Raw genomic sequence first — 27,916 nt, 5'->3', positions numbered from 1 at the left:
TCACCGGTTGCTTTATTAAAAATTCTTTAGAAGGTGATATCCTTTCTACAGAATTTTTAAACCAACCTATAGATTATCTAATGTATTCTATAGGTTGCTTTAAAGTAGTAGTTGATTGTTAGAGTATAACTTGAGGGTTCTTCCTACTAATTTGATAACAATCATATGGGCTTCTGAATCTGTTTATCCAAGGATCTATTTATTACATTATAAGAGGAATCTTCCCTCCCCCCCACCTTGTATTATTTTAAGTAATCCCTTTGTGTTGCTTACATATGGTACTATAGATTAATGGGATATTTGTTTTAAAAACTTAGTTTTCTGAAATATATTAAATATATCCCTCTAGATTCTTAGAATGCTCATCATCTTGATGTTTGGATGCACATAGTGGACAGTAGCCATAGTAGATGTTACACAAAAAAACAGGTCAGGTTCCTGGTTTTGCCCAAATCTAACAATCCTGTAGACCAAAGACTTGTATAATTACATTTTTATTTTGTGTCTAGATTAGGAGAAATGCAAACTCCATCATACTCTTTTGTATTTAATCTCTTAGGCTCTAATTCAGGAAAACTCATGAGCTTGTGCTTCTGTGTTTTCCTGAATAGGCATGGATTTAAGCACATTCTTAAGTACTTTCTTGAATTAAGGTTCAAGATCCCGCAAATTGCTGAATTCCCTCAACATCAGTTCACTCCCCTGGCAGGATTGGGCTCCTAGTTACTTAATGTTCAATCTGTGAGTTATTATAGGAGCGGAGAAATGAATCATTATTACTAAGAACACTTAAGAATTTTCTCTTACTGTCATGGACATCTTTGATTTAAAGTAAAATACTAGATTATTCATGAGCAATACATAAATGACATGAGTTATTGATAGCAGTTGAACAGGATATAAACAGGAGTTCTGGATACATACCGTATGGATAACAATTTGTATTCTTAATTTGCCTTAGCTAACAATTCGTTAATCAATTGTTGAATGTTCACAGTGGGAGAGTTCCTGTTTATTGCTGACACACAACTTTGTGGGAAAGCATGGTCACTCTAACTTCTTCAAGAAAGCAATTTTTAACATACGTTTCCTTTTGTTCTAGCTTGAACCAAACAGAAAGAAGAAAAGCTCTCATTAGTAAATATTAGGTCTTTCTTAGCTGTGCTCGCTTTTAAAATGCATTCAATGAACCCTTCTGTCTGATAGTTAAAAATCTCTAAACCATCACATTTCTGTGCACCATCTATGTAAAACTTGTCTGCCATCATGTGTGTTTCTGTTGTGTGAAGTTCTGGCTGGTATTTTGTAACATGTATTAACATATGACAAATTTTTACCACCCACATTTAAACCAGAAATATTCTGTATTTTTCAACAAAAGCCACTCGGTCTTTGATCTTTCTTTATTTTCAGGGACACCAAGTGCATGCCCCCTTTGGGCTCTAATTTGGTTTCTCTATTCCTATTTATCCCTAGGAAAGGAATTTAATATAGAATGAAGTTTCCATGAGTCACTCTTCAGTTGTTAGGACATTTTCCTCTAATATGCCCTCCAGACTGTTCAGCTGTGACAGTTGCGTACAATAGATTGTCACTGTTATCATGTGTTACATTCTGTCCATATTTATTTTTTTCACCATTTCAGCTTTTCCATTAAGAAAAGTCCCTTTTGTTTTGTAGGTCTTTTCTTTGATGTCTTTGTCTAGGTGATGGTAGAATATCATCTATAAATTTAACTTTATATATTTAGAGATCCTAGATGGTAAGGACAGTTATAGAAGCAGTCAAAGCAGAGACTGCTGCATTGGGAGGAGAGAGTAAAATGGGGTCCAGGTGGGGCCATCCCTCCCCTTCTGCCATATGGCTTCAGAACAACTGAAGAGGAGCCAGCCAGAGATTCCAACCCAGAGGTGCAACTGTGGGAGCAGCCAAAGCAGGGATCTTTGGATGCTAAGAGAACTTGCTGCAGTTTTGACTGGACTGTCTCTGCCTTATGTTGAGTGGCAGCATTAGGTGCCTGCATCCCATGCAATCGCAGGCGGTCCCGAGGCAGTGAGTTGGGCCCTCAACATGCAAACTCAGTTACTTGTCCCTGGTGACAAAGTGAAAGCTAAAGTGAAATGCAAACCCAGCTAACTGTGGTGATGCAAGGATGTACACCCCGTCCAGCATGATGGGCAACAACACTGGTAGGGGCCCCAGAACTGAGCTTTACAGGGGCCACCACGTGGAAAACACCATCCCTGCACTGCGCTGATTGGCTGTTTGCTGCAACCTTCTCCTTCCCCATCTCTCTGTCTCTTCTTTCCATGCCTGTCCTTCATACCGTCTTCCCCCCTGCCCTGTTCCCCTCACCCCCCTTCCCTTAGGTGTCCCCTCTTCATTCCCTTTTCTGTCCATTTAACTAATCCCCTCCAAACTAAACAACCCACCCCCCAAAAAAAGAAAGTGGCACGGACCTGCTGTTTGCTTCAATCACACTCTTCACTCTGATAGTGTTATTCCCCTTTCCCCTGCCCTGTCTGTCTTGTCTAGTTAATTGTAAATGCATCAGGGCTCTGAGTTTGTACAGTGCCTAGCGCAATGGGCCCAGTTCTTGATTTGGTCCTTAGGCACTACCATAATAAACATGATTAATATTAATAATAGTAGTGCAAATATTCTTCTTCTTATTCTAATGTATATAAAATAGAGTGGGTTTAATATATTTATGCAATGCCTGCGGTACATACAGGATTTTATGTAAATTATGTAAATATCATTTCAAACCAGATGTATGTTTGCATGAAGATATATTGTTATATTACCTTTTAAGTACCATTGATGTTAGATGATTGCAATGTGATTATTTATACAGAAAGGAAATAATAAATGTTTGACAAAACACCAGTAATTGAATATATTTTCAGTTCTGGATAATCAATACTTCCATAAGATCATTTATAACGTTCCTGTTTCCATAGCACATGAAGGGTTTTTTGGGGCCCGAAATGCCGCGTGAATGGGAAGACGGCAGTAATGTATTTTTGCATTATAAAGAAGAGGACTCTAGGGCTTTGTTTTTTGTTTTGCTTTCCCCATATTGCACGTATATTTCCTTCCTTTCACAAATTCAAAGTTGTAGGATAGCAGTTAGAAGAGAGAGAATGTTTAATCAAGTACTACTGTATGTGTGATAAGGAGCTCATCCCATCCCCCACTCCCTTATCAACGCTGAGCCCTCTTTACTTTCTGACATGGGCCCTGTGAGTCTGGTATGAGATGAACATCAGCTGCAAAAATTAAAAATGACCACTTTCTTTTCTTATGATGCATAAAGACAAACCTCGGTGTTTCTTTCTTTTGGTTTTCCCCTCCATCTTCTCCCTCCCTCTTTGATTTTACATTAGAAATATCAATTCTTCACTTTTTTCTTTTACTGAAGAGCTGCTGGTAGGGCTGGAGGACCAGTGGGATTATCACCACAAGAGACTGAAATCGGATGTTAAGAGAAATGGAAATGTTCAGTCAGATTGTCGGTTTAAAACTATTGACAAACACTTGGGAAGAATAACTCTCTTTGAGGAAAAATTGTATTGCATCTCCTCTTTAATGAAACACTACGACCATGTCTACACTACAAAATTGTGTCGACCTAATTTACATTGGCATATAGCACAGTAACTGAATAGCTTTTGTGTGTGCACACTTGGTTCCTTGTGTCCATGGTGCTCATCCTCACAAGGAACGCTGGTATCAATTGTATTGTCAATGTGGGGCATTGTGGGACACCTCCTGGAAGCCTGTAACAGTCGATGTAAGTACAGCAGTGTCTATACTGGCACTGCCCCGACCTAATTACAACGACCGTGACTCTATGCCACTCATGGAGGTGGTGTTACTAAATTGGCACTTAAGTAGAGAGATGCTTAACGTCGATGGGAGCCAAATTTAAGTAAAGACATTCCACAGCTAGGTCGATGCAAGACGCCTTATGTCAACCTAACCATGTAGTGTAGACCAGGCCTAAGAAATTCCTGCTCCAGGTCTACAGACTTTGAGAGAGTTCTTTAACAAAAAACAAACAAACAAAGCAGGAAGTTGAGACTTTTGGTTTTCCTGATACCTTTCTGTTAAAAACAAGTAGAAGGCAAAGACCAACAACAGCAAAACTCCAACAATAACAACCCGAGAAAAGTGAGATAATCTTTAAATGCACATAAAGGGCTAGTAAAGGACAAAAGCAAAAAAGGTTTTACTTTCGGTTCATTTTTAGGATCTCAGTAGCCTGGGACGAACTGAGCTGTCATGAACTGCTGAGTCAAGTTTAAGATTTGTACTTGTAACGCTGTTTAGAGCAACCTTTACAGCTCAAGTAGCAGAAAATTGAAGAGGCTGTTTCTGCCTATTTTCAGCCACTTTAACTTCTGCTCCATCCAGAAATTCAGCTACTGGCATCTGGTTTGGGACACATATCAAAAGCTTCATGTGACTGCAAAGAACTTGGCTTGAATGGAAAATGAAGCCCCTTTTGTTTTCTTTTCCCCTGTACTTTTTCCTCCACATGTTATACCCCAGGCTGAATATATGCACAGCAGAGTGAAATTTATTGAATATAAGTCATGGAGGGGGTGGGTATCAGTCCTGCCATTACTGTAGCTTTCCTGAACACACTACATTTGTGAAAAGGGTTAAATATAGCATAGTACTCTAAATCACTACTGCTCATAGTTTCATAGATTCCAAGGCCAGAAAGACCATTCTGATCAACAATTCTGACTTCCTGTATAACACAGGCCAGAAAACTTTCCTCAGATAATTCCTAGAGCATATTTTCAGAAAAACATTGTCTTGATTTAAAAATTGTCGGTGATGGAGAATTCACCACAACCCTTGGTAAATTGTTTGAATGGTTAATTATTATGACTGTTTAAAATATATATATGTCTTATTTCCAGTCTGAATTTGTCTAGCTTCAACTTCCAGCCATTGGATCATGTTACAACTTTCTCTGCTAGACTTAAGGGCCCATTATTAAATAGATTTTCTGTGTGTAGGTAATTATAAACTGTAAGCAAGTCATCATAACTTTCACTTGGTTAAGCTAAGTAGACTGAGATTCTTGAGTCTATCACTATAAATAAGAATAAGATTCTGTCATGGAGGTCATAGAAGTAATGGATTCTGTGACTTTCTGGGACCTCCAGGACTGTTTCTGGGGCAGGGCTGGAGCAGCTGTCAGACCCAGGGCTGCTGGAGAAGTAGCCCCAGGGCTGAAGCAGTGGCTGGGGTTGGGTCAGCACCCTTGGGGCTGGAGCAGCGACAATCAGGCCCTGCCTCAGGAGCAGCAGGACTGGAGCAGCTGCAAGCCCCTGACAACACTCTATTTGTCTCACCCCTACCCCAAGGATATTTTTAGTAAAAGTCAGGGACAAGTCGCAGGCTTCCATGAATTTTTTTTTATTGCCTGTGACCTGTCCCTGAATTTTAAAAATTACCCATGGTGGAATCTTAACCTTAACTATAAGGCATGTTTTCTAATCTTTTAATCATTCTTGTGGCTCTTCTCTAAACCCTTCCAATATATCAACATCCTTCCTGAATTGTGAACACCTGAACTGGAGACAGTACTCCAGCAATGTCTAATACACAGGTAAAATAACCTCTCTGCTTCTACTCAAGATTTCCCTTGTTCATGCATTCAAGGATTGCATTAGCCCTTTTGACGCTAGCATCACAGTGGAAAATCATGTTTAGCTGATTATCCACCGTGAGCTCCAAATCTTTTTTCAGCATCACTGCTTCCCAGAGTCCCCCATCCTGTAAGTATGGCCTACATTCTTTGTTCCTAGATGTGTATGTTTACATTTAGATATATTAAAACACTTATTGTTTGCTTGCGTCCAGTTTACTAAGCAGTCCAGATCGCTCTATATTAATGGCCTGTCTTTACCACATCCCCAATTTTTGTGTAATCTGCAAACTTTATCAGTGAAGGTTTTGTGTGTTTTTTCAGGCCATTGATAAAAATGTTAAATACCATAGGGCCAAGAATCAGTCCCTGCCAGAACTGCACTAGAAACACACCCTCTGATGGTAATTACATTTTAAGACCTATCAGCGAGCTTTTAGTCTATTTAATGTTCATGTTTAATTTTTATATCATTCTAGTTTTTAGTCAAAAAGTTGTGCAGTATCAAGTCTTACAGAAATCTAAGTATATTACATCAATGCTATTACCTTCATTAAATAAACTTGTAATCTCATTTACAAAAAATAAGTTAAACAGGATCTATTTTCCATAAACCCACATTGATTGGTATTAATTATATTACCCTCCTTTAATTCTTGATTAATTGATCCCATATCAGCCGCTCCATTATCTTGCCCGGGACCAGTGCTAGAGTGATGGGCCTATAATTACCCAGGTTATCCTTTATAAAATATGGGCACACATTAGCTTTCTTCCAGTCTTCTGGAACTTCCCATTGTTCCAAGACTTACTGAAAATCAACATTAACAGTCCAGTAAGCTCCTCAGCCAGTTTTTTTAAAACTGTTGGATGCAAGTTATCTGGACCTGATGATTTAAAAATGTCTATCTTTAGTAGTTGCTGTTTAACATCCTCCTGAGATACTAGTGAAATGGAAAGTGTTATCATCCTCGTATGATAAGACTATATAATCTGTTTTTCCCAAGTACAAAACAGAAATATTTATTGAACACTTCTGCCTTTTCTGCATTATTAATAATTCTACCTTTCCATCTAGTAATAGACAAACACCATTGTTAGGTTTCTTTTAGTTTTCTAATATACTTTTAAAAATCCTTTTTTATTGTCCTTAACTCTGTTGGCCACAGAGTTCTCCTTGTGTCCCTTTGCTTCTCTTATCAGTTTTCTATAATTCCTAGCTTCTGAATTATATTAATTACTGTCAACTTCCCTGTTCTTCTATTTGTTATATATATATTTATTTTTATAGCTACCTTCACTTCCTCTTTAAAACAGGTTATTATTTTCACCAATATGGCCTTCTTCCTCAATTAAAGGATTGTGCCTTTTTGGGCATGTAGTAAACTGTTCTTAAACAATTCTCAATTATCTTCCTTGCAGCTGATTTGGCTCCGAATTATTTTCAGCTTTGTGAAATTGGCCCTTTTAAAGAACCAAGTGTATATATTACTGTTTTGGACTTTATTCTGTTTGCACATTATAAATATCAAGTTATGATCACTTGTACCTAAATTACCATTAATGTTTAGTTCTGTGATCAGTACCTCTGTATCTGTCAAGACTAGGTCTAATACAGAATTTCCATGTTGATTGGAACATGTTTTGAGTTAGGAAATTGTCATCTATAATATATAGAAATTCCAAGAATGTTTTAGCCCTGGGAGCATAAGACCTCCAACATACCGGTATATCACTCAAACTGAAGTTCCCTGTGATCATGCAGCTTTTTTTCCCTACATGTTATAGGTAGGTGCGTAAGGAGCTGGTCATCCTGTTCCCTGGTGTGATTTGCTGGACTGTAGCAGTCACCAACTAATACTTCTTCTTGCGCTTTATCAGTTAGGATATTGAACCATAAGCATTTGAGATCGTTTTCTTTCAGATTCTAAGCCAGACTAATTTTAGTGCTTTGCCTGGAATATATTCGAGAGTTATAAAGGATTCATGTGGAACATGGCATTTGAATAACAAGAGTCCTGCTTCTGTCAGAACCTCTGACATCAGATTGCTGTTAACTTTTGTATTACGTCCAAGGTAATGGTCATAATTTAGTTTAATCAGTAGCTGACTATGACATTCCACAGAGAAAATTTGTATTAACATGTGTATATACACCGTATCTGAACTGTATTTACAAATTCTGCCAGAAATAAACTGAACCTGAGTGATCACACTATTCTTGTCACCAAAACCTTATTATTAGGTTACTTACTCCTTCAGATTCTTTATGCTGGCAGAGAGGTGGAGCGAGAGTGTGAGATATGGTTACATGGAGCTCTCTTAACTGACTTTGTTCCTCATGATCAGTGTTTGAACTTTGCCTTAGTGAAAGAGGTCAAATAGGTGTTTCATATTCATGCAGCTCATTATGGAGATCATTGACTTCCTATTGGAGTGCTAGGGGTTGTGCAGCTTGTGCAACACTTTGATATTTTAGACTCTCAGGGTATTTAGTAATTGTTAGAAAATGAGAGGTTTTAATACAATAATGAGTGTGCAGCTGAAAGCAGTTCATTGTGGTAGTTAACTTGTCCTGAAAACTTCTTATTTCACCTGTCCTTTCACTTTTCTCCAATGGGGAACAAATGTCTCTGTGGGAGTTAATCTTCATTTGTCATTTGTGGGTGAATTATTATTTTATTAATGTTTAATATGTACATTGTGGCAGGGCTTAGAGGCTTCAACCAGGTCAGGGCTTCATTGTGTAACGCACATTGCAAATGTGTGAGGAATGGCAGTCTATAATAAGGTGGCCCCTCCTGTGGGAGGCCATAGCACAATAGGTGTGCTTGCCTCAGTTTCCTCTTTATTCTTTATTCCTCTTTATTTATTTATTTAGAAGTGTTGTCTGTTTCAGGAGCAAGTTCAAACCCTTTTATTCCTATAAGGTGCCACAGTCCACAGATCCCACATGGTAAAAATAGTTAAACTCCTAGACTTTAAGGCCAGAAGGGACCATCGTGATAATCCAATCTGACCTCCTGCACATCGCAGGCCACAGAACCTCACCCACCCCTCCTGCAATAGACCCATAATCTCTGGCAAAGTTACTGAAATCATGATTTAAAGACTTCAAGTTACAGAGAATCCACCATTTGCTCCAGTTTGAACCAGCAAGTGACTCATGCCCCATGCTGCAGAGGAAGACAAAAATAAATAAATAAATAAAAAATACCCAAACTCTCTGTCAATCTGACGTGGGAGAAAATTCCTTCCCAACCCCATATGGTGATCAGCTGAATCTTGAGCATGTGGGCAAGACCTGCTAGTCAGACAGCAGGGAAAAAATTCTCTGTAGTAAATCCTTTCCCATCTAGTGCCCCATCCCTGGCTGTTGGGGATTTTTGCTACTAGTCTCAAAACCCCAAAGTAAAACAAGCTTACAATGCAGCAGCTCTTCAATCCCATTGACATGTCACTGATTGTTCTCAGGTTACCAACTGTCATTAACCATCCAGTCCCAGCACCATTAGTCCATGTTCCAGGTTCCCACTTTCCAGGCCGTCCACCAGAGAGTTTCAAGATATCTGCTTATGTCCCATGAGGAGTCTTCCATAGCCCCAAGTCAGGTCTCCCTCAAGAGAGCTCCCTGCAGAATTCAGTCAACCAGGCTGGCTTGCCTGAGAGTCCTGCCCTGGCTTCTGGGTACCTCCTTCCAGCATCAACCCCTTGATTATGGGCCCAACTTACACTAACTCTACTGATTTTTCCACTCATTCCTAAGGGACTGAAGAGCTGTTGCATTGTAACCTTGTTTTAGGGATGTAAAATACTTAGCAGTTAGCCGGTTAATATTAGTCTTACCATTTACAAATTGTGTTAACCATTTAACTGTTCACTGCTGTGGGGGGGCTATGCACATGGGGGGTGAGTGGGGACAGGGTGTTGCAAGCAGGGATGATGTGGGTTGGCTGGGATATGCGCTCGTGCATGCGTAGGGGAGAGCCTTGGTGGCTTAGCAGTTTGGTGCCAGCTTGAGCAGCAGTGAGCTGAGCAGCAGCAGGTGAAGGGTCTGGAGGGTCAGGTGGGCTCAGGAGGTGGGCAGGGCATGGAGATGCCTTATTGCCCCCTCCTGCGGGCCCTGGGGGTGGAGGCACCCCAGTTCTCGAGGGCTCATTCCGAGGCAATCGGAGGGACCAGGGCTCCGTGTGGTAGTGGTGTAGTGCCCCCGATACAGCCCCTGTGCATCCCCTGCCACCCCCTAAGGATGTAAAATATTATATCGGTTAAACATTTAAACGATATAATTGTAATTGTTTAAAAGGTTTTGTTAAACAATCTTTTACATCCCTACATTGTTATACTTTGCAGTTTTGAGATGAACTGTTTGTACCATGAGGGATCTGTGGACTGTGATGTGGAAAGTGATGAGCTCAAGGAAGGCTCTGCTGAGCCTTCTGACTCTTTCCTATTCTCAGGTAGCTCTCGCCTGCCCCTGTAAGATGGGGTAACAAAAATAATGGACTGTTTTTGGCAGACTAGCCGTGTGTGCAGTTCGTAGCCAATCAGAGTAACGGTCACCGCTCATTACATTTGGACATTATTAGATGGCAACTTTTAGTACACGTTATGGCAGGAGTGAGTTTTAAGAATAAGTGTGGTTTGACATATTTTGACCGGGAATTTCTCCCACCTATAAGAAGGCAGCATGGAAAGAAGAGTGAAGATGTTTGTGGAAGAAGCAGACAGGTGGGTGATCAAGCATGGCATTACTGGCGGAGCAAAAACAGCTGGTGACCCCACAATAAAATAACAAATGAGACAGATGGACAGGGTATGGCTACATTGTGGAAAGCTTTGCAGTACCACTTAAACAATGGGGGAACAGGGGGAATATAAGTGTACCTCATGCTTTTAAAGTGATTCCTTAGTTAAAAGGACCAAATTATGCTTTTGGTTATACCAGTGTTAATCCAGAGCAACGACATTTCAGTCAATATCTTTAGCCTAGATGCTATGGTAATACAAGTAAGTAATAATGATAATATAAGGAAGAGCAGAATTTGGCTGAAGAGTTAAATCAAACAAAGCATTAAAATATATATCGGGAGGGAAATTGGGCACTGAATCTAAGGGAAGGGGGAAAGAAATTAACCACTGATTGCTTTTAATCTTTTCTGTTTATCCAGCTCTTGGTTCAGAATTATGACACATTTCCATTGAATCTTGGGCAAGTCCTATTGCTGTTTGCTTAAGGAAATGAAGAATTGTAGAAGGAGGTGGGAGAAGAGAATAACTGCTTGCCTAATTGTACTCAATGCAGTTAGATGCCAGCAATGCATGAGGATATGTAACACGATCTATATTACTGTCTCAGTTTAACAGCTTTTTAATAGGTTCATCTGTCAAAGCCCATTACCATTAGCATATGACTTTCAGATTATTCTTGGTTTTTACTTTCTTTCTTGAATTACATGTTTGCAGTGGTGCCCCCATAAATACTTTCAAAGTCGTGTGAAGGGAGGCAGAGGAGAGGAAGCAGTACCTGGAGCATTGAAGAGTTTCAGATTTACAGTCATTTTTCTTTTATTAAGAATATATTTATTAAAAATTAATTGGGGACAGCTGGACATCTGCAGATGCACTTATAGAATCCCCTTGTCTTTTGCAGAGAAGATTACCAAGAGGATGGGTTCTGTCAGCCTTACAGGGGAATTGCATGTGCACGAATCATTGGAAACAGGACCATTTACGTGGACTCCCTTCAGATGCAAGGAGAAATTGAAAACCGAATTACTGGTAGGATTATATACCTCTAGTAGGACACTAATAATTTGTTCCAGTATCCAATTCAAGTGCAAACAGTACTGGTTGTATTATCACATGGTCTTATGAATTAATGGCCAAGTTACCCTTATAGTAAGATTTGAACAAGCAATCCCTTTACTCTGCTATTCAGAAAACGTTGTTTTACAGGGCAAAAATCTGCTCTCATGTTAAAAACATTTTTCACTTTAAGCGAAATGGCTTGACTCTTTAACATCTTGTAATGTATACTGGTGCTTTTACATGATTGATTCAAATAGAAGTAATAATTTAAACGTCAAGTGCATCCTAGTGTAATGAAAAACTTGTTTTGGCTTTTCTGAAGTATATATGGTGATTTTGCCCTTGGGCTTCCTCCCTTACTGCAAAATCACAGTAGAGTTAGTTCTGATTTAATACTGATTTATATAAAATAAGGAATGACCTTTCCATGTTCTGCCCCTGCTGATTCTGTCTCTGAACACCATTTTGGTACACAGAAACATTTGGTGTTCCAAAGTTTAATTAATTTTCCAGCATTGAAGATGAACATTCAGTTTCTTCACAGGACCACATCATAGCAATCAGTGACATTAGCAGCAGTGATTCTAATCTAATGCATCTGGCTAGAGTAGGCCGATAACTCCACATATCTCCAAAGAGCAAAACAAACCAGACATCATCCTATTTATTACCATTTAGTTCTGTATATTTATTTAGCACTGTATATTTGATCCCTTAAGAAAAGGATTAACATGTTGCTGCAGTGAGATTTTCCAGGAAATGTAGGTACTTTTTGATCAAGTTAAATTTATTTTCCTGTATATATGTGGCTTTCTGCATGCTGATGAATAATATTAGCGGTTATGTGTTTGGTTATGGAAGTTTAGGGTTAGAATTATGTAGAATTATGGCAGTTTTCTTATTAATAAAGTTTGATACATCACTTACACCCAGATCCAGGAAAGATCTGTGCCAGTGTCATCCCTATGCCTGCATGGAGTACCTCTGATTTCCATGTGGCTGTGTGCAGGAGTAGGGATCTACCATGCAGAGGTAGCTGCAGGATTGTGGCCTCATAGGTGCTTATGTAGGTGGCAATGAGAAGGCATGACCATATAGCATTTTAAAGTATATGAATTCTAAGAGATGTTTCCCAAATGCCCTATCGACTAATTGGTATAGATTTCGCAAAGTGCTCAGTTGCTGTGAAGATTCTTAAATGTAACCCTTCCGTGTATATGGAAAGTCTTTAAGCAAATATCTTAGCATTTTGGAGATTGAGCTAGTTTGCTCATTAGTTGAGAAATAGTTATATCCTTAAAGAAAAAAATCTCTCTCCATTTGTACTTGCATAGAGGTATACAGTGTAAAGAGAAGACTGTGGCTCTTTGTGAATGGGTAGTAGGGACACCTACTGTCCAAAGCTAAAACTGACAGTTAAAACCAGACCTACATGAAATTTTTGTTCAGGGACTGAAGAACAAAATTTATCTATAGTGGTAAATATAGACATTTTGTGGTGGTGTGGCATATTCAATTATTGCAATGTTGCCAACTCTTATAATTTAAAGAAAGCCCAGCTGATACTTGATATTTTTTAAAATGTTTCCTTTTTTACAGTTGCCCTTTTCTTCACCTGTCTTCAGGTTTCTCTAGCAAAACAACCCCAGCCCCCTAGATCTCCAAACTTCATTTGTGCATGTGTGCTCACATGCATTCTTGTTCACTCTTTTTAGATGATAAATCTGAGGCACTGTCCCAGACTGAGGGGTCAACAGAGGCCGTTATCAAATCTTATCAAATTGATAAATTAAACAGTAATTATTCCCCAGGACCAGGTGGTATTTGGCCAAGAGTTCTGAAAGAACTCAAATACAAAATTGCAGAACTACTAACTGTGGTATGTAACTGTGATGGGGTCGCATGCTGCACCCCCTCCGCTTCCATGAACACAGACTGTTCTGAGACCTTCATACTTGTAAACTCTATCATGTATTTTATTTACAGTGTTTTAATCCTTCCACCAATACACCAGGGCCTTCACACTTTTACACTATATCTCAACTTTCTAACCCCTTCTCCAAAATGCGGAGGTGAGGGATAAGGTGTCTCTACTCAGAGACCTCCCTTTGTCTGGCTCTCCTTTATTTCTCTCCTTCTCTTCCCGTTGAGCACTCTTTCCTGGGCCCTTTTATACAGCATCCCTGTTAATCAGCTAATTGGTTCTTGATTCAGTAGTGCCAATCTAGCCTGGTACAGGTAATCAGGTACACACCTCTAGCCAATTAAGCCTTCTCCAGGGAAACCTGATTAGTACTAATAGTCACTAGAGTGCTTGCTCAAGTGCTAGCTCTCTGGATGCTGTCACATACCTCCCCACCTTTCCGAACAGAAGGGAGTTTCTTCCCCCCTTACTCTTCCTCCTTTACTGGAGGATCTTTCAGGCAGGGTGGATTGATTTAAATCACCAAGAGAAAATCATTGATTTTAAATCAAGTTTCCCACTGATACTTCTTCACATATTTCTTAAACAATGGTGCAAATCTGATCACTAAAACATGTTAATTTACAACTCAATACAGCATTTTACAACATCTAGGAGAGTATACTTTGTGTAATTTTTTAGGTAACTTGATTTTTATTAATTTAGGAAATAGTACATAATACTCTACCTGTGTCAAGCTGCAGATGCAGCAGTAGTACATTAGGAATGGTAAGAACTAAATCACACACACAAACACAATAGCACTTATGTTTTATCAAACTAAATCTTAAATGTTACATAAATGTTTCATATTTGCAATTGCAGCAGTCTCCTTAGTTGCTGGCTGACGGCTGTCCTTAAACTCTTTTTTTTTTTTTTTTTTTTTTTAATTTTCAAATTTTATTAACTCTAACAGACAAGTCATCACAACATAAAACGTACTCTGTCCTTAAAACTTCTACAACTAGCTATCATCTTCCCCACTCCCACTGTCATTTTTATTTATAGACTGAAACAGAAATACGAGTTTTCCTGCTTTTTCAACTCCCAGTCGATTTCGTAGCTTTGAGTGAATAATACTAAACGAATAAAATATTCTCTCTGTGCCTGCAGAGGAAGCTACTGCTGTGAAAAGTTGGCTTAGCAACTGAAGGAACTCTGTTTCAAGGTGCCTGGCTAATGATTTCCACCAATTCAAGGGAGTGACTTTGTTCAAAACATCATCAGTAAACATGTACTGTTTAAACGGTTCCACTCCAGCCCTGAAATTTTTTATGACTGGCATAACTGAGGAGTGATTTTGAAATGCCCATGCCATGGCAGCAGCATCTTCTTCAGAAGTTAGGCATCTACCTTTATATCTGGGGTCGAGAATGTTCGCAAGAAAATGAGGTGGAGTTAGTGCTTGATCCATTTGTTTCTTTATTGCCTGCAGTTTAACTTTCTGGTGTGGTATTTCTTTCTTCAATGTCTCTTGAAGTGCCTTCCAAATTTCAATAGCATCAGCAATGCAGCAATAATTTCTCTGAAGTTCGTTAAAGGCTAGCCTGGTCGTAAGGACTCAACCATGTCCGTGAAGTGTTTATTGCTAACAATACGAAAAGGAGAATTTGTGGCATAACTGAACCGAACAATCTTTTCATCTATGGTGTCTTGTTGGTATTTGCTGGTCCTTACTACAAACCCAAACATGATGGTGGTTTTACTGGATGATTGAAATCTTTTGCTTGCTACTGATACTTTGTTGTCTGAAATACGTTTAGTTGCAGCACTGCTGCTAAAAGTACCAATGGATTATTCTGAAGGTGTTGCAGATAGACAGTCACAGTCAAAGTCTCTTATGCTTAAATGGAATCCTGAAACAAAATTAAAAAATGATTTTGAATAGTCGTTCTTCTCAGTTCTTCTCACTCTATTATTCAGTTAATCGTTTGCATTTTTTTCAGCAAGGATGCAGATCCGATTCCAAATTACCAAAATAGCTAAGACTGACTGCACTTAGAGTCCACTTAATTTTGCAGTAAACCCCATAGAACTCACTGGCATGTCTGTTTTTTGAGAAAACAAGTATCGGACGGGGTTCCCTTGGGAAAGCTGAGTTATGCTGAAGTAAAATAGGGAATAGACTTATGGCATCACCATTATGGTCTGTGGCCATGATGTTTCAAAATAAGGGGCATTAATTATGTAATATAAAATAAGAAAATGACACCAGTGGCAACTGGCAACTCTAGATTTCTCTTACTGCAGCTTTCTGTACTGTATACTTGGGTGATAAATCCTAAACCTAGTTAACTAATTAAACAAGCCATAAGTATTAGCTAAACTAAACTTTTTTTTCTAGCAACATCCAACATAGCAAACAGCTTGGGCATTTACTTGTTAAATCACACTTATACTAAAAGGCATAGAGAGAGTCTTGAAGAATGATGAATTGCAAAGTGAATTATTTAAGTTACTAAGCAGTTGATCTACTTTGTTCTTCAAACATATCCACATCTTCATCCTCATCATTTTCTCCCAATAAGCAATTTTCATTATGATGTTTCATCCTTGCAACTAGGCCCTGCATCTCCTTCTTGCACTACCTACACTTGACACGTTTTCCTTTTTTACCCAGGGAAGGAATTTCTTCAAAATATTCCCAAATAGGGTCTCTCTTACGCCCAGAAGCCAGGACAGTTTTTCTGTGGCAAAAGAACGGGGGAAGATATGAAGCTGTGCGTGTACTGAATAATGTCTTCTCTTTTTCTTTCCAGTCCACTCCACTGTTCCTTTCTACTCTGCCCCTGTCCTTTGTCCTTCTGTCTTTAAGATAGTGTCTTAACTAACTCTTCTGCCTTGGTTGGCCCAGCTCCACCACCACATAAGCACAGAACAACAATAATCCTATCCAGCCTGTGTCTTTCTTTGCAAATGTGACTTTAGTCTGCTGTGAAACAGAAACTGAAACACAAACTGAAAGCCCAGAACTTTCAAAAAGTAAGAGCTGGTAGTTAGGCTGGACAGACTAGAGCCATTAATTTATTTTTATGAGACTGTAGGTGTAGATTTAGCATGTTTGTGATGAGATTTAATTGTAGCTGTTATTTTTTAAATGAGAGAGAAATTTAGTTTTTTTTTTTTTTTTTAAATTAAAAAATCTGATTTAAATCAAAGAAATCAGATTTTTTTGATTTTTTTACAAGAAAATACTTAATTTTTATCCAATGTGCTTTCAGGCCTCCGCCCCTCCTAGGCCTTAGCTTGTTCATCTTGGGTCCTGTTATAGGGTCCATCCAATCTCGACCCACAAAAATCACATTTGGTGGGTGAGGGTTGTCCCCATAATTCTGTCTTTGCCCACGTCATCACACCAAGAACAGCCTGTTGAGTGGTTCTCCCTGCCTGTGCCCTCTTTGTTTGTTGGTGGGGTCCATTCTTGCCTCTCTGTCTCCTGATTATCCAGGGCCTCTGTTTCCCATATCCTTAGGGATGCCTCCTCCCAAGATTCTGGGGGTAAGGGCTCTGATAACTGCTTGACCTCAGTGGGTGAACTTAAATCACCTTTGCTTTTTTTCTCCTCCCCCTCTGTCTCTTGGGGGGACTTCACTGTCCTCACCATTTCTGTGGCTTGTAATTTTATTTCTGGGCTCTTCCAGCCACTCTGCATTTACTTCCTCTTTTCCTGGCCCTGTGGATTATTTTTCCACCCTCCTGGGTCTCTGTGCCCACTACAAGGGAGTAGGGCAATCCATCCACTACTTCAACATGTTTCCACCCTAATGTCCCCTTAACTTCCAGGGACACCTGTGCCATGGGAAATAATTTCTTGTTCCCATGCACACATTTTGACCCTAACTCCAGGAAGTATTCAGTGTGACTTCACTAACTCCTGCCTTATTAGTGACTGGGCAACAAAATGGCAGATGAAAATTCAGTGTTGATAAGTGCAAAGTAGTGCACATTGAAAATGTAATCCTAACTATACATACAAAATGATGGGGTCTAAATTAGCTGTTACCACTCAAGAAAAGTCTTGTTGTCATCTCTGATAATTCTCTGCAACATCTGCTCAATATGCTGCAACAGCCAAAAAAGCTAACAGAATGTCAGAAACCATCAGGAAAGGGATACATAAGACAGAAAGTATCATATTGCCACAATGGTATGCCCACATGTTGAACACTGAGTGCAGTTCTGGTCACCCCATCTCAAAAAGATATATTAGAATTGGAAAAATTACAGAGAAGGGCAACAGATTTGGGGTATGTAACAACTTCCATATGAGGAGAGATTAAAAAGGCTGGAACCGTTCAGCTAAGAAAAGAGAGACAGCTAAGGGGGGATATAATAGAGGTCTATAAAATCATGAATGGTGTGGAGAAAGTGAACAGGGAAGTGTTATTTACCCCTTCATATGACACAAGAACTAGGGGTTAGCCGATGAAATTAATAGGCAGCAGGTTTAAAACAAACATAAGGTAGCACTTCTTCACACAACACAGTCAACCTGAGGAACTTGTTGCCAGGGGATGTTGTGACACCCCAAAATATAACAGTGTTCAAAACAGAATTAGATAGGTATCCCTGGTGGATAAGGGAAGTAGGCTACAGACTAAGGGATATGAGGATGGCTTCTAGGGAGACTCTGGGGGGTTGAGCAGGGATTTGGGGGAGTAGGCAGATTGAGAAACATGAAGGGTTGAGTAGGTCTCTGTGGGAGATGAGGGTTTAGCAGGGATGTGCAGGGGATAGAGGGAAGAGCCTTTTTGTGCTGTGGCCTGGAGTGGAAGGGCGCCCAGCATGGTGCTGGAAGTAGGGGGTCCTACCACACCCCCTAGCTGAAATATTAATTAAAAACACCAAATACATGGTTTCCACGGTTTCCATCATCAGCATCCCCTCTATTAAAGATGTTCCAGCACCCCTGGTGCCCAATGTCTCTGTGCCCAGGCATGCGGCCTGGAAGGTTGCTCCAGTGCACCAAGACAGCAGTGTAGATAAGAGAGCCCTTCAAGAGCCAAAGCCTCTGTGCAGATTCTCTGCTCTCCAGCACTACTGCCTCTGCTCTCTGGTGCACCAGTAAGCACGTGCCTCCCCCATGTTCCCGCGCATATGCATGCCATGCTTCAATCCCTGCTCCCTCCCCCCCATCCCTGTTCTCTTCAAGCACTTCACCAATATGACGTCCTAATCCTAATACACCTTTCACTTACATGTGCAGATCTGAAGTCTGTAATACTGACATAAAAATGACTACCAAATGTAGTTGTTTGCTGTGTTTTACCTATGTTGGTCCCAGGATACTAGAGAGACAAGGTGACTGAGGTAATATCTGTTGTTGAAGTTGGTGCAGTAAAAGATATTACCTCCCCACCTTGTCTGTACCAAATTTAGAGCAATCATCAATGACTAGCTCACCCGTTCACATTTACATTTTTTTCCTGAACTTTACAGACGAGCATATTTTACAGCTACCGTTTGCTGTCTGAAAACAATACCTCACTTACTTACACACTCCAATACAAAGCCACGTACAGAACTACTTACAACAGAAGTGGTGAAAGCCTATGTTAATAATCAAAGTGCCTGAACACATAACCAGTAAACAGAGTTCAAGTTGAAGCAGCAGCATATTGGCTGTTCAGGAAGAGATGTGTTGAGCATAGGTCATGGAAGGGAGATAATGAAGTTGAGAAGCAGAATTAATGAGTGGATCATAGATAGGGCGTTGAATGATTTAATGGTTTATTTCCTTGCTTTTTATGGTTTGCATTGGTGGAATATGCAGTCTCACAACCCTAACTCAAAGTTAACAATTTTTTGTGTGTGGGAATATTTCTATATTTAAGGCTTGATTCATCCCTCAGATACATGATGCACATCCTCCTTTATCTCTTCTTTAAAATGGTGGAGAAAACTCCCAGATAAATGGCAGTGTGTAGGCATTCAGCGCCTGAGGGAAGGATCAAGTCCTTAGTGAGTTATGACACTCGTCTTAATGGGATCGGTACTTTGGGATTATCAGTATGCATTTGTCCTCAGCACTGCTGCCTGCCGGGCTTCTCAGATCTATTGATTATAAAATCTCACCAAATGTTGCCAGAGTCCTTCCTTTTGTCTGGCAAGGATTGAAAAACACATAGGACCTGGTTTATTTATGAAAATGTATAAAGAAAGCAGGAGGCTTAGTGATCTAAACTCAGGTTTGACCTAACTAGAAACTTTGAAACTACAGATTCAAGTCCTGACAGGGTTGATTCAGCCCTTCATCCTTCTAAGACAAATAAATAAATCATCGTACAGTGTATGTAAGGATGTCTTGAATCAGACCATAGAAACTTAGGTCCTGTGCACTCTGCATGGACATTAAAGAGACAACAGCACTTTGGGGTCTGCCACATTAAGTCTAGCCATATTTATTTTCCACCATTGTTCTGTGCATTGGTTATCTGCCTAGCTCCCACACTCCACCGCCTCTGCATGTCACTGATACTGCCTGTAGATAGGCTTTGAGATCCTTGAAGACACAAGGTACTATGTTAACATAAAAACTATTATTTGTTTTGTTTAGTTTATTATGTACTAGTACTCACCCAGTAATTTGTGCTTATTTCCAGCCGCATTTACCATGATTGGCACTTCTACCCATTTATCTGATCAGTGCTCGCAGTTCGCCATCCCGTCATTCTGCCACTTTGTGTTTCCACTGTGTGACGAGCGCTCTCGGACCCCGAAGCCAAGGGAGCTTTGTCGGGATGAATGTGAAGTTCTGGAGAACGACCTCTGCAGGCAGGAATATAACATTGCTAGGTCCAATCCCCTCATCCTGATGCAACTACAACTGCCCAAGTGTGAGGACCTGCCGTTGCCTGACACTCCCGAGGCTGCCAACTGTATAAGAATTGGGATCCCTGTAGAACGTCTCAACAGATGTAAGCTTTGATGTTTCAAGTATTGAGCTTTTTTTATTTCTCTTGTCATTGATAAGATTTTGAAATGAGGCGGTCTTCAGTGATTCTTGCTACATAAACTTATTGTCATACTGAATGTTTTCATAAGGAGATCTGATTGCCTTTTGTAATGGATATTAATTATAAAATACATCCTAAAATTGTAAAATACAGAGCTAGATGGGAAGCTTACAGGAATTTAGTAATCATGAAAGTTGCTGAATTGACAACCTTGGAAAATAAAGGCCTGTATCCACACAAGAAGTACACCTGAAGCTAGTGAAAGCTTCCCCATGCCACTGTCAATGTATCGAAACTCTGCCCCATAGGGTCCCTGTTTAGTGAGAGTGCAGTTCATTCACCTGTCCTGCTCAGTCCTTCGCCTCTTGGTTGAGACTCTGTATCCATCTGTTTGTAGGTTTTGTCTGAATTTCAATAGTTTTTAAGTAGGTCACAAAAGCTTGACTTGAAATGGCTGTTAAGAAATTATACATTTTAGGATAATTAACTTCCATTCTTTTTAGATGGACTATTAATCATACAAATCAATCTGGGAGTGTAATTGTCCTTGACATACTGGATGCATGCATCTGTGGGTGTTATATTTGCATCCGAGGGTTAGATTCGATGTTAGTATTGTATACTGCTCTTTTTCTTTGCCTACTCCATTCTCCTGTAACCGATCACCATATCCACGTGCTGCGTTATCTCTCAGCTACATTAGACTAACATGGCTCTAGGTAGATAGTTGTCAAGATTCATAGTGGGTTAAGCTTATTTTGAATTCCCATCCTCTCAGTACCTGCTCCTCTTCTAGCAATCAGCAGAGTTGAGCTGCAGGGGCAGTGCAGTAGAGCTGGCTGGGGTCGATTAGGATGAAATGTAACCATTTGAATTGCAATACGAAGGTGCTTAGGAGCTGATTAGTTCCAGGTAGCTCAGAAGCAGAATCAAAGATGTGTTTTTATTGGGGAAGAGGGAGACAAAATCAGCCAGGAAGTTGGGAAAGATTCCAGCCAGAGGGAATGGAGAAAACAAAAGCAACTTGGATCAGCGAAAAGAGAGTAACCAAGCAAGAGACGGAGTCAGCCAATCAAATCTGGCCCCAGTGACTTATAGCAAGCATAGTTACCTATGCTTCCTAGGGTCCGTAGCACTCCCTCTGGTGGGTGAAGTTCTACGTGTGGGAGCAGCAGCAATGAAGTAATATCTATGTTTTTATAAAAAGCAAAATGCAAGTTGTGGGAGCAGTGGGGTCTTGAGGGTGACTCTGGGGGTGCATCTGATGACTGAAGTAAGTACTGTCCCTATGGCATGCTTGTACTCCCTTCAAAAAATGTGTGTGACCAGCACTGCAGCCAATGAATATGGGAGGGAAGCAATTGAGGAACAGGAGCAGCATGTGGGAGGAGGGGGTAAGAATAAAAAATGACAGAATAAAAATAAAGAAAAAGACAGAATAACAGCCAAAATGACAGGGAAAAACAAAAGAAGAAAAGACTAAAATAATTTAAAAGCGACAAGCAAAAGACTAAACACAGAGGGGGAAAGTAGAGAGATGTTAAAAGCTGATGCAGTTGAATTCTCAGAATAAAGGAGTGGATCACACATGAGAAGATGGGAAGAATGTGATGTATTAGTGGGAGATGTCAGTAGGTTTCTGAGACAATACCCTATTGAGATGAATGGAGGAACCTCGTACCTCTGAATTATTTTTGTGTTGTGTCTGAAGACTCAGCTTGGTCAGATTATGGTGCACCAGATCATTTTATTTACAACCATAAAGGTGAGACACTTAGGACCAGATTTACAAAGGTATATAGGCACCTAAAGATGCAAATAGGTCCTACTGGGATGTTCAAAAGCACCTAGGTGTCTAACTCCTGTTGGTCTCATTCTGACCTGTAGCTATCTTAAATCCTGAAGTACTTTATTCCGGGATCATCCAACGAATGTAGCTTGAAGCCTCCTCTTAATTGGTGTTCTCTTAATTTATTTTAATTTTATGTGAAATCTCTTGTTACAGATCACCAGTGTTACAATGACTCTGGAGCTGATTATAGAGGGACTATTAGTGTCACCAAATCGGGCCACAATTGTCAGCATTGGGATTCCCAGCATCCTCATAACCATGATCTGACAAGCACACAGTTTCCAGAGCTAGGAGGTGGGCATGCATACTGCCGAAATCCTGGAAGTCAGATGGATGGTCCCTGGTGTTTTACACAGAATAAAAACGTACGCATGGAACTGTGTGAAGTACCATCTTGTAGTATGTATTCTCTTTTTTTCCTCCCTTACTACCGTCCTAAAGCTTTTACAGTTTTAAATATTGCTTATTGTTAGAATATCACTCAGTGAGCAAATTACAATTCTGAGGTTTTCATTGGTTCTAGTGTGGCACCATTGTTTCTTGTTACACATTTTTAAAGTTGTTTTGAGACCAAAATTTGTTACCTAGAATTCTCTACTGCCTATTTATTGCATTTCTGGAGCAAAAGCAGAAAAAATAATTAACAATGAATGTTACATACAATTACTATATAGTATTTCCATATACAGTTTGATTTCTGACTTGGTTAATATAGTTAATATAGTTGATATTGCTCTGAATAATAAGAAATTATTTGGTTTTATGTAACACTCTTCGGCATTATATTACTGTTTCTATTTAAGGCATCTTAGTTTGGAGAATTTTCACATCTCAACTTGAGGTGGATGGCAATATAGATACTAAGCCAAGAAACCAACGAAGTCAGCTTTACCCAACTTTGGCATTAGAAAAAGGATTCTCACATCCTGTAGAGGGAGATAAAGCACTATACTTGGTTCTAGGCATCAGAATAAAAAATATAGAATAAAAGGCATCATACAGATCATGATTTTAAAATAAATCTCCTAGACTAAACACAAAATAGTGAAAATGATCATGATCAGTATTGCATTGGTATTAGCAAGAAGCATCCTCATTAACCCAATGGAGTCCTGTCCTATAATGACACATAATAAAGTCCCTTTAGTGTCACTGCATTAACATAGGATTCGTTCTAGAGTCATTACTGTTAGTTTGAGGGCCAAAGGTGAACTCAGTAATGTGCAGAACAAGGAGAAAAGCATCATCCCTGGTGCAATAAGTTTGAAGTATAAGCCTCACAAAATGCTGCTTCATTACAGACAGGCAATACTCAAAATTAAAATAGTAAAATGTAAGATTTCTGGTTTACCTCACTTTATTATTCTGTCTTGATTTGATTTAAAAAGAAAAAAATGTATTTTATATGATGTGGTATGAAGATTTTATTGGTATGAGTTTGAGAGGGAAGTACTCACAAACGACATAGTCACAAAATGCGGAAGGCATCCCAAACAAATGCCAATAAAACCTTTTGTACCACACCATGCTGCCAAGTACTCCGTATTAGCCACACATTTTACAGAAAAAATATTTTAGAAATGTTTGAGAGAGCTCTTAAATATATTGACACTGTTTTTCATCTTCATCAGCTTGAAAAACAAGACTGCCTTGATATCAAAGTCCAACGATACCTAAATAATTTGGAGGTGGGGAGAGAATTCCACATTTTATGGGCAGAGTAGTGTTGGCAAAGTTATATTAATAAGCAAAGAGCTGATGAAAGGGTTACACTGATGATAAGAACTGTTTGTCATATGGTTCTGTAGTTTATCACATTAAGATCACTCGTGCATGCATGCCGGCATGTATAATGATGAAGACTAATCACTTCATCCAGTAAGCAGGTTAATGCAATTTCACAACAGTATATATTCTGCAGTTTCTGTACTAGGAAAGTTCAATAACAGTATTTCAGATGTAAAATAAACTATAAATTAGTCAATTAGTATCAACACAAATTGAATGGATCCAGTGGTATCGTAACTTATCCTTGTACCCACTAGTTGCTGTGCCCATTCAACATTTATTCTCAGAAATATTTGACCGAAAATTTGTGCTTAATGGAATTAAAAACCTGTACTTACAATGTAACTTCTGTTTTAAAATCAGAAATGTGATTTTCTTTTTTTGTTTAAAGATTAGTCTCAATATTCACACTAGTGTTTTTAACTTATTTTGCTTTAGAATATTTAAAAAGACAACAGCATTACCTAAAAGCAATAAATATTTACATCCCAACAGGTCCACGTGACAACAGCAAAATGGGAATTCTCTACATTCTGGTTCCTAGCATAGCCATCCCTTTGGTTATCGCCTGCCTTTTCTTCTTGGTCTGTATGTGTAGGAACAAACAAAAAGCATCTGCTGCTACACTACAACGTCGCCAGTTGATGGCATCTCCTAGCCAGGACATGGAAATGCCACTTATTAATCAGCACAAACAGGTATTTTTTGCAGATTTTTTTAAGGCCAAGATTATCAAGTGTCATGATTTTGAACGCCTTGAATTTTGGGTGCCAAATTGAGATACTTGTACAGGGCCTGATTTTCAGTGTACACAAAGCACCCACCTTCTGAAGATCAGGCCCTTTGAAGCATCTAAAGTTGAGCACTCAAATCAGCAGTCACATTTGAAAAATGTTGACCTCTAGCAATAGCTTTCAATGCAAAAATATTTCTATGAAATTTGTATTTGTGTGTGTGTAACTGGCACTCCTAGTCATTCTTTGCTTTGACTTCATACCTCAGTGACTAGAAATCTTGATATTTCTGATTCATTTTTCATTTTGCACTTATTTTGCCCCGGTTAATGGCTTTGTAATTTGCTTGTTTTAAGCAGTACATGCAATGGTTTTCCTTCCGAATTACTCTACTTTGGTTTCCAATATGCTGAAGCTCTCATTGGACTGGGGGAAGAGGATATGGAAGAGTCTATGTACAATGTTCTTCTAAGCCTGGGTAGCTCAGACGGCAGTAAAATCAATATGACCTTTAATTTTTGATAAATGTCTATAGTTTAACCTCCAGAATATGAATGATTTTCTGATTAATTCAAATGTCTCCATGTAAGAATTCTGTTCAGATCTAAAGTGGAGTTTTTATCATAGGATTTACTAGATATTAGTTCAAAAAGACAATACACAGTTTAGTACAGTTGGCAATATCTATTCAGGAAACTGTCAGCTGAAGGAATAGACATTGCCAGTTGAACCAAACTTCGTATTAATTTTGTGACTCCATTAAGGAATGAGGTTTAATGGCAGAGCTGTATGGGGAGTTTACACAGTGTCTAATTGTCCTACGGTTAAACAAGTACGATTCACTCCCTTGTTTCTAAAGCTGCCAAATTTACTCAGAATTGATAATCTTTTCAACTTGCAGAAATATAGTTGTTCCATTGTATCTGCCAGTTGAAATAATCATACTCACCTTGCAACACAATTAAATTTGGAATTCTGATAATGATATCATCCATTTGAAGGTTATTAGTAAAACTAAGATCTAGTTGAATATACAACAATGATACAATGATATAAATGGAAAATTAACTTTGACCAAAACCATCATTCTGTGGTAGCATTTAATCATTAGTTTTTTCTTTAATAGAGAATCGTAGTGTTATAAAACACTAGGAAATTACCCTGATTTTTCTTTGGGTTTTTTTTCAGACTAAGCTTAAAGAGATCAATCTGTCTACTGTGAGGTTTATGGAAGAGCTAGGGGAAGAGAGGTTTGGAAAAGTCTACAAGGGGCATCTCTTTGGTACAACACCTGGTGAACAGACGCAAGCTATTGCCATCAAAACACTCAAAGACAAAGCAGAACTGGCTCTTCGGGAAGAATTCAAACATGAAGCGATGATGAGATCACGTTTACAGCATCCAAATATTGTCTGCTTGCTGGGAATAGTAACAAAAGAACATCCCATCAGCATGATTTTTAGTTACTGTTCCCACAGTGATCTCCATGAGTTTTTAGTTATGAGATCTCCCCATTCTGATGTTGGCAGCACTGATGATGACAAGACAGTGAAATCAACTCTGGAACCAGCAGATTTTTTTCACATTGTGACTCAGATAGCTGCAGGAATGGAATACCTCTCAAGCCATCATATTGTTCACAAGGACTTAGCCACCAGAAATATATTGGTGTTTGATAAGCTTAATGTGAAAATATCAGATTTAGGCCTTTTCAGGGAAGTTTACTCTGCTGATTACTATAAACTCATGGGAAATTCTCTTCTTCCTATCCGATGGATGTCCCCTGAGGCTATCATGTATGGCAAATTTTCTGTCGATTCAGATATTTGGTCCTATGGAGTTGTGCTGTGGGAAATTTTCAGCTATGGCCTGCAGCCTTACTGTGGTTATTCAAACCAGGATGTCATTGAAATGGTAAGGAATCGACAGGTTTTGCCATGTCCAGATGACTGCCCCACATGGATATACACTTTGATGTTGGAATGTTGGAATGAATTCCCCAACAGAAGACCAAGATTTAAAGATATTCACAATAGACTAAGAACATGGGGAAACATATCTAATTACAACAGCTCAGCACAAACCTCTGGGGCAAGCAACACCACACAAACAAGTTCTCTCAGCACAAGCCCTGTTAGTAATATCAGCAATGCTAGGTACGTTGGACCAAAGCAGAAAACTCAAGCTTTCCCTCAACCACAGTTCATACCAATGAAAGGGCAGATCAGACCAATGGTCCCACCTCCTCAGCTCTACATTCCTGTCAATGGTTATCAACCAATGCCAGCATATGGCGCCTACTTGCCAAATTTTTACCCTGTCCAAATCCCAATGCAAATGCCTCCACAGCAAATGCCTCCACAGATGATTCCAAAACCAGGCTCCCATCACAGTGGGAGTGGTTCTACCAGCACAGGCTATGTAACAACAGCACCTTCCAATGCATCTGTGGCAGACAGGGCTGCTCTGCTCTCAGAGGGTACGGATGATGCACATAATGTAGCAGAAGATATAGCCCAAAACCCTGTCCAGGAAGAAGAGGAGGAGGAGGGTTCTGTACCAGAAACAGAATTACTGGGGGATAATGACACTCTTCAGATGGACGAAGTAGAGATTCAGTCAGAAGCCTAATGAAATTGGACACATTACTAAGAGAAAGTTTCACATCACTCTAGTGCAGATGGAGACTGTAGTCCCTTTGACTTAAGATCAGTAGTTTTGATCTGATATTTTAGCTGCAATTGATGAAATTTAAAAATAAAATAAAATGCAGCAGTAATGATATACCAAGTTTATTGATCATTGTTGCTATCCGATTTTTGCTAACATGATGGTATAGAATTGCTGTTTCTAATGTTTTTATTGACTACAGTTCTTGAGTTTATTGACTACAGTTCTGCTTTACTATAATGTACTGTTGCTGTGCAACATATTGCAGAGTAGCATTGCACATCATGTATATCATGATCTGTGATTGTAATTTTAATGAATTATGCTGAAGTCAATAACAGAAAAAGGAATCAAACTACAGTAGCATGTAGGATTGCTCTGAGTGTGAAGAAGTGCCCTGGATGTGATGGACAGCTCAGCATATAGTATTTATCTCTGATATAATGGACAAGAGATTGTATCTTTGTTTTT

At 39.3% G+C, this 27,916-nt stretch overlaps 1 protein-coding gene across 3 annotated transcripts in view; it reads left to right on the top strand.

Moving 5' to 3' along the window:
• The window catches only part of ROR2 (receptor tyrosine kinase like orphan receptor 2), a 206,903-nt gene extending 179,254 nt beyond the window's left edge, over positions 1 to 27,649 (top strand). For all 3 annotated transcript variants that reach the window (XM_067568704.1, XM_067568705.1, XM_067568703.1), the window contains 5 exons: positions 11,325 to 11,452; positions 20,048 to 20,362; positions 22,407 to 22,652; positions 24,537 to 24,739; positions 25,964 to 27,649. In XM_067568704.1, the coding sequence (XP_067424805.1) occupies positions 11,325 to 11,452; positions 20,048 to 20,362; positions 22,407 to 22,652; positions 24,537 to 24,739; positions 25,964 to 27,406 (2,335 nt within the window). In that variant the 3' untranslated portion in view covers positions 27,407 to 27,649. The remainder of the gene's footprint in view (positions 1 to 11,324; positions 11,453 to 20,047; positions 20,363 to 22,406; positions 22,653 to 24,536; positions 24,740 to 25,963) is intronic.
• Positions 27,650 to 27,916: the final 267 nt, after the last annotated feature.

Source organism: Emydura macquarii, unplaced genomic scaffold (assembly GCF_026122565.2).
Source record: "Emydura macquarii macquarii isolate MOO-44397 ecotype Brisbane River unplaced genomic scaffold, CSIRO-AGI_Emac_v2 contig_2897, whole genome shotgun sequence".
NCBI classification, from domain to species: Eukaryota; Metazoa; Chordata; order Testudines; family Chelidae; genus Emydura; species Emydura macquarii.
The sequence above is the reverse complement of the archived record's forward strand: the minus strand, read 5'-3'. Positions and strand labels throughout refer to the sequence as shown.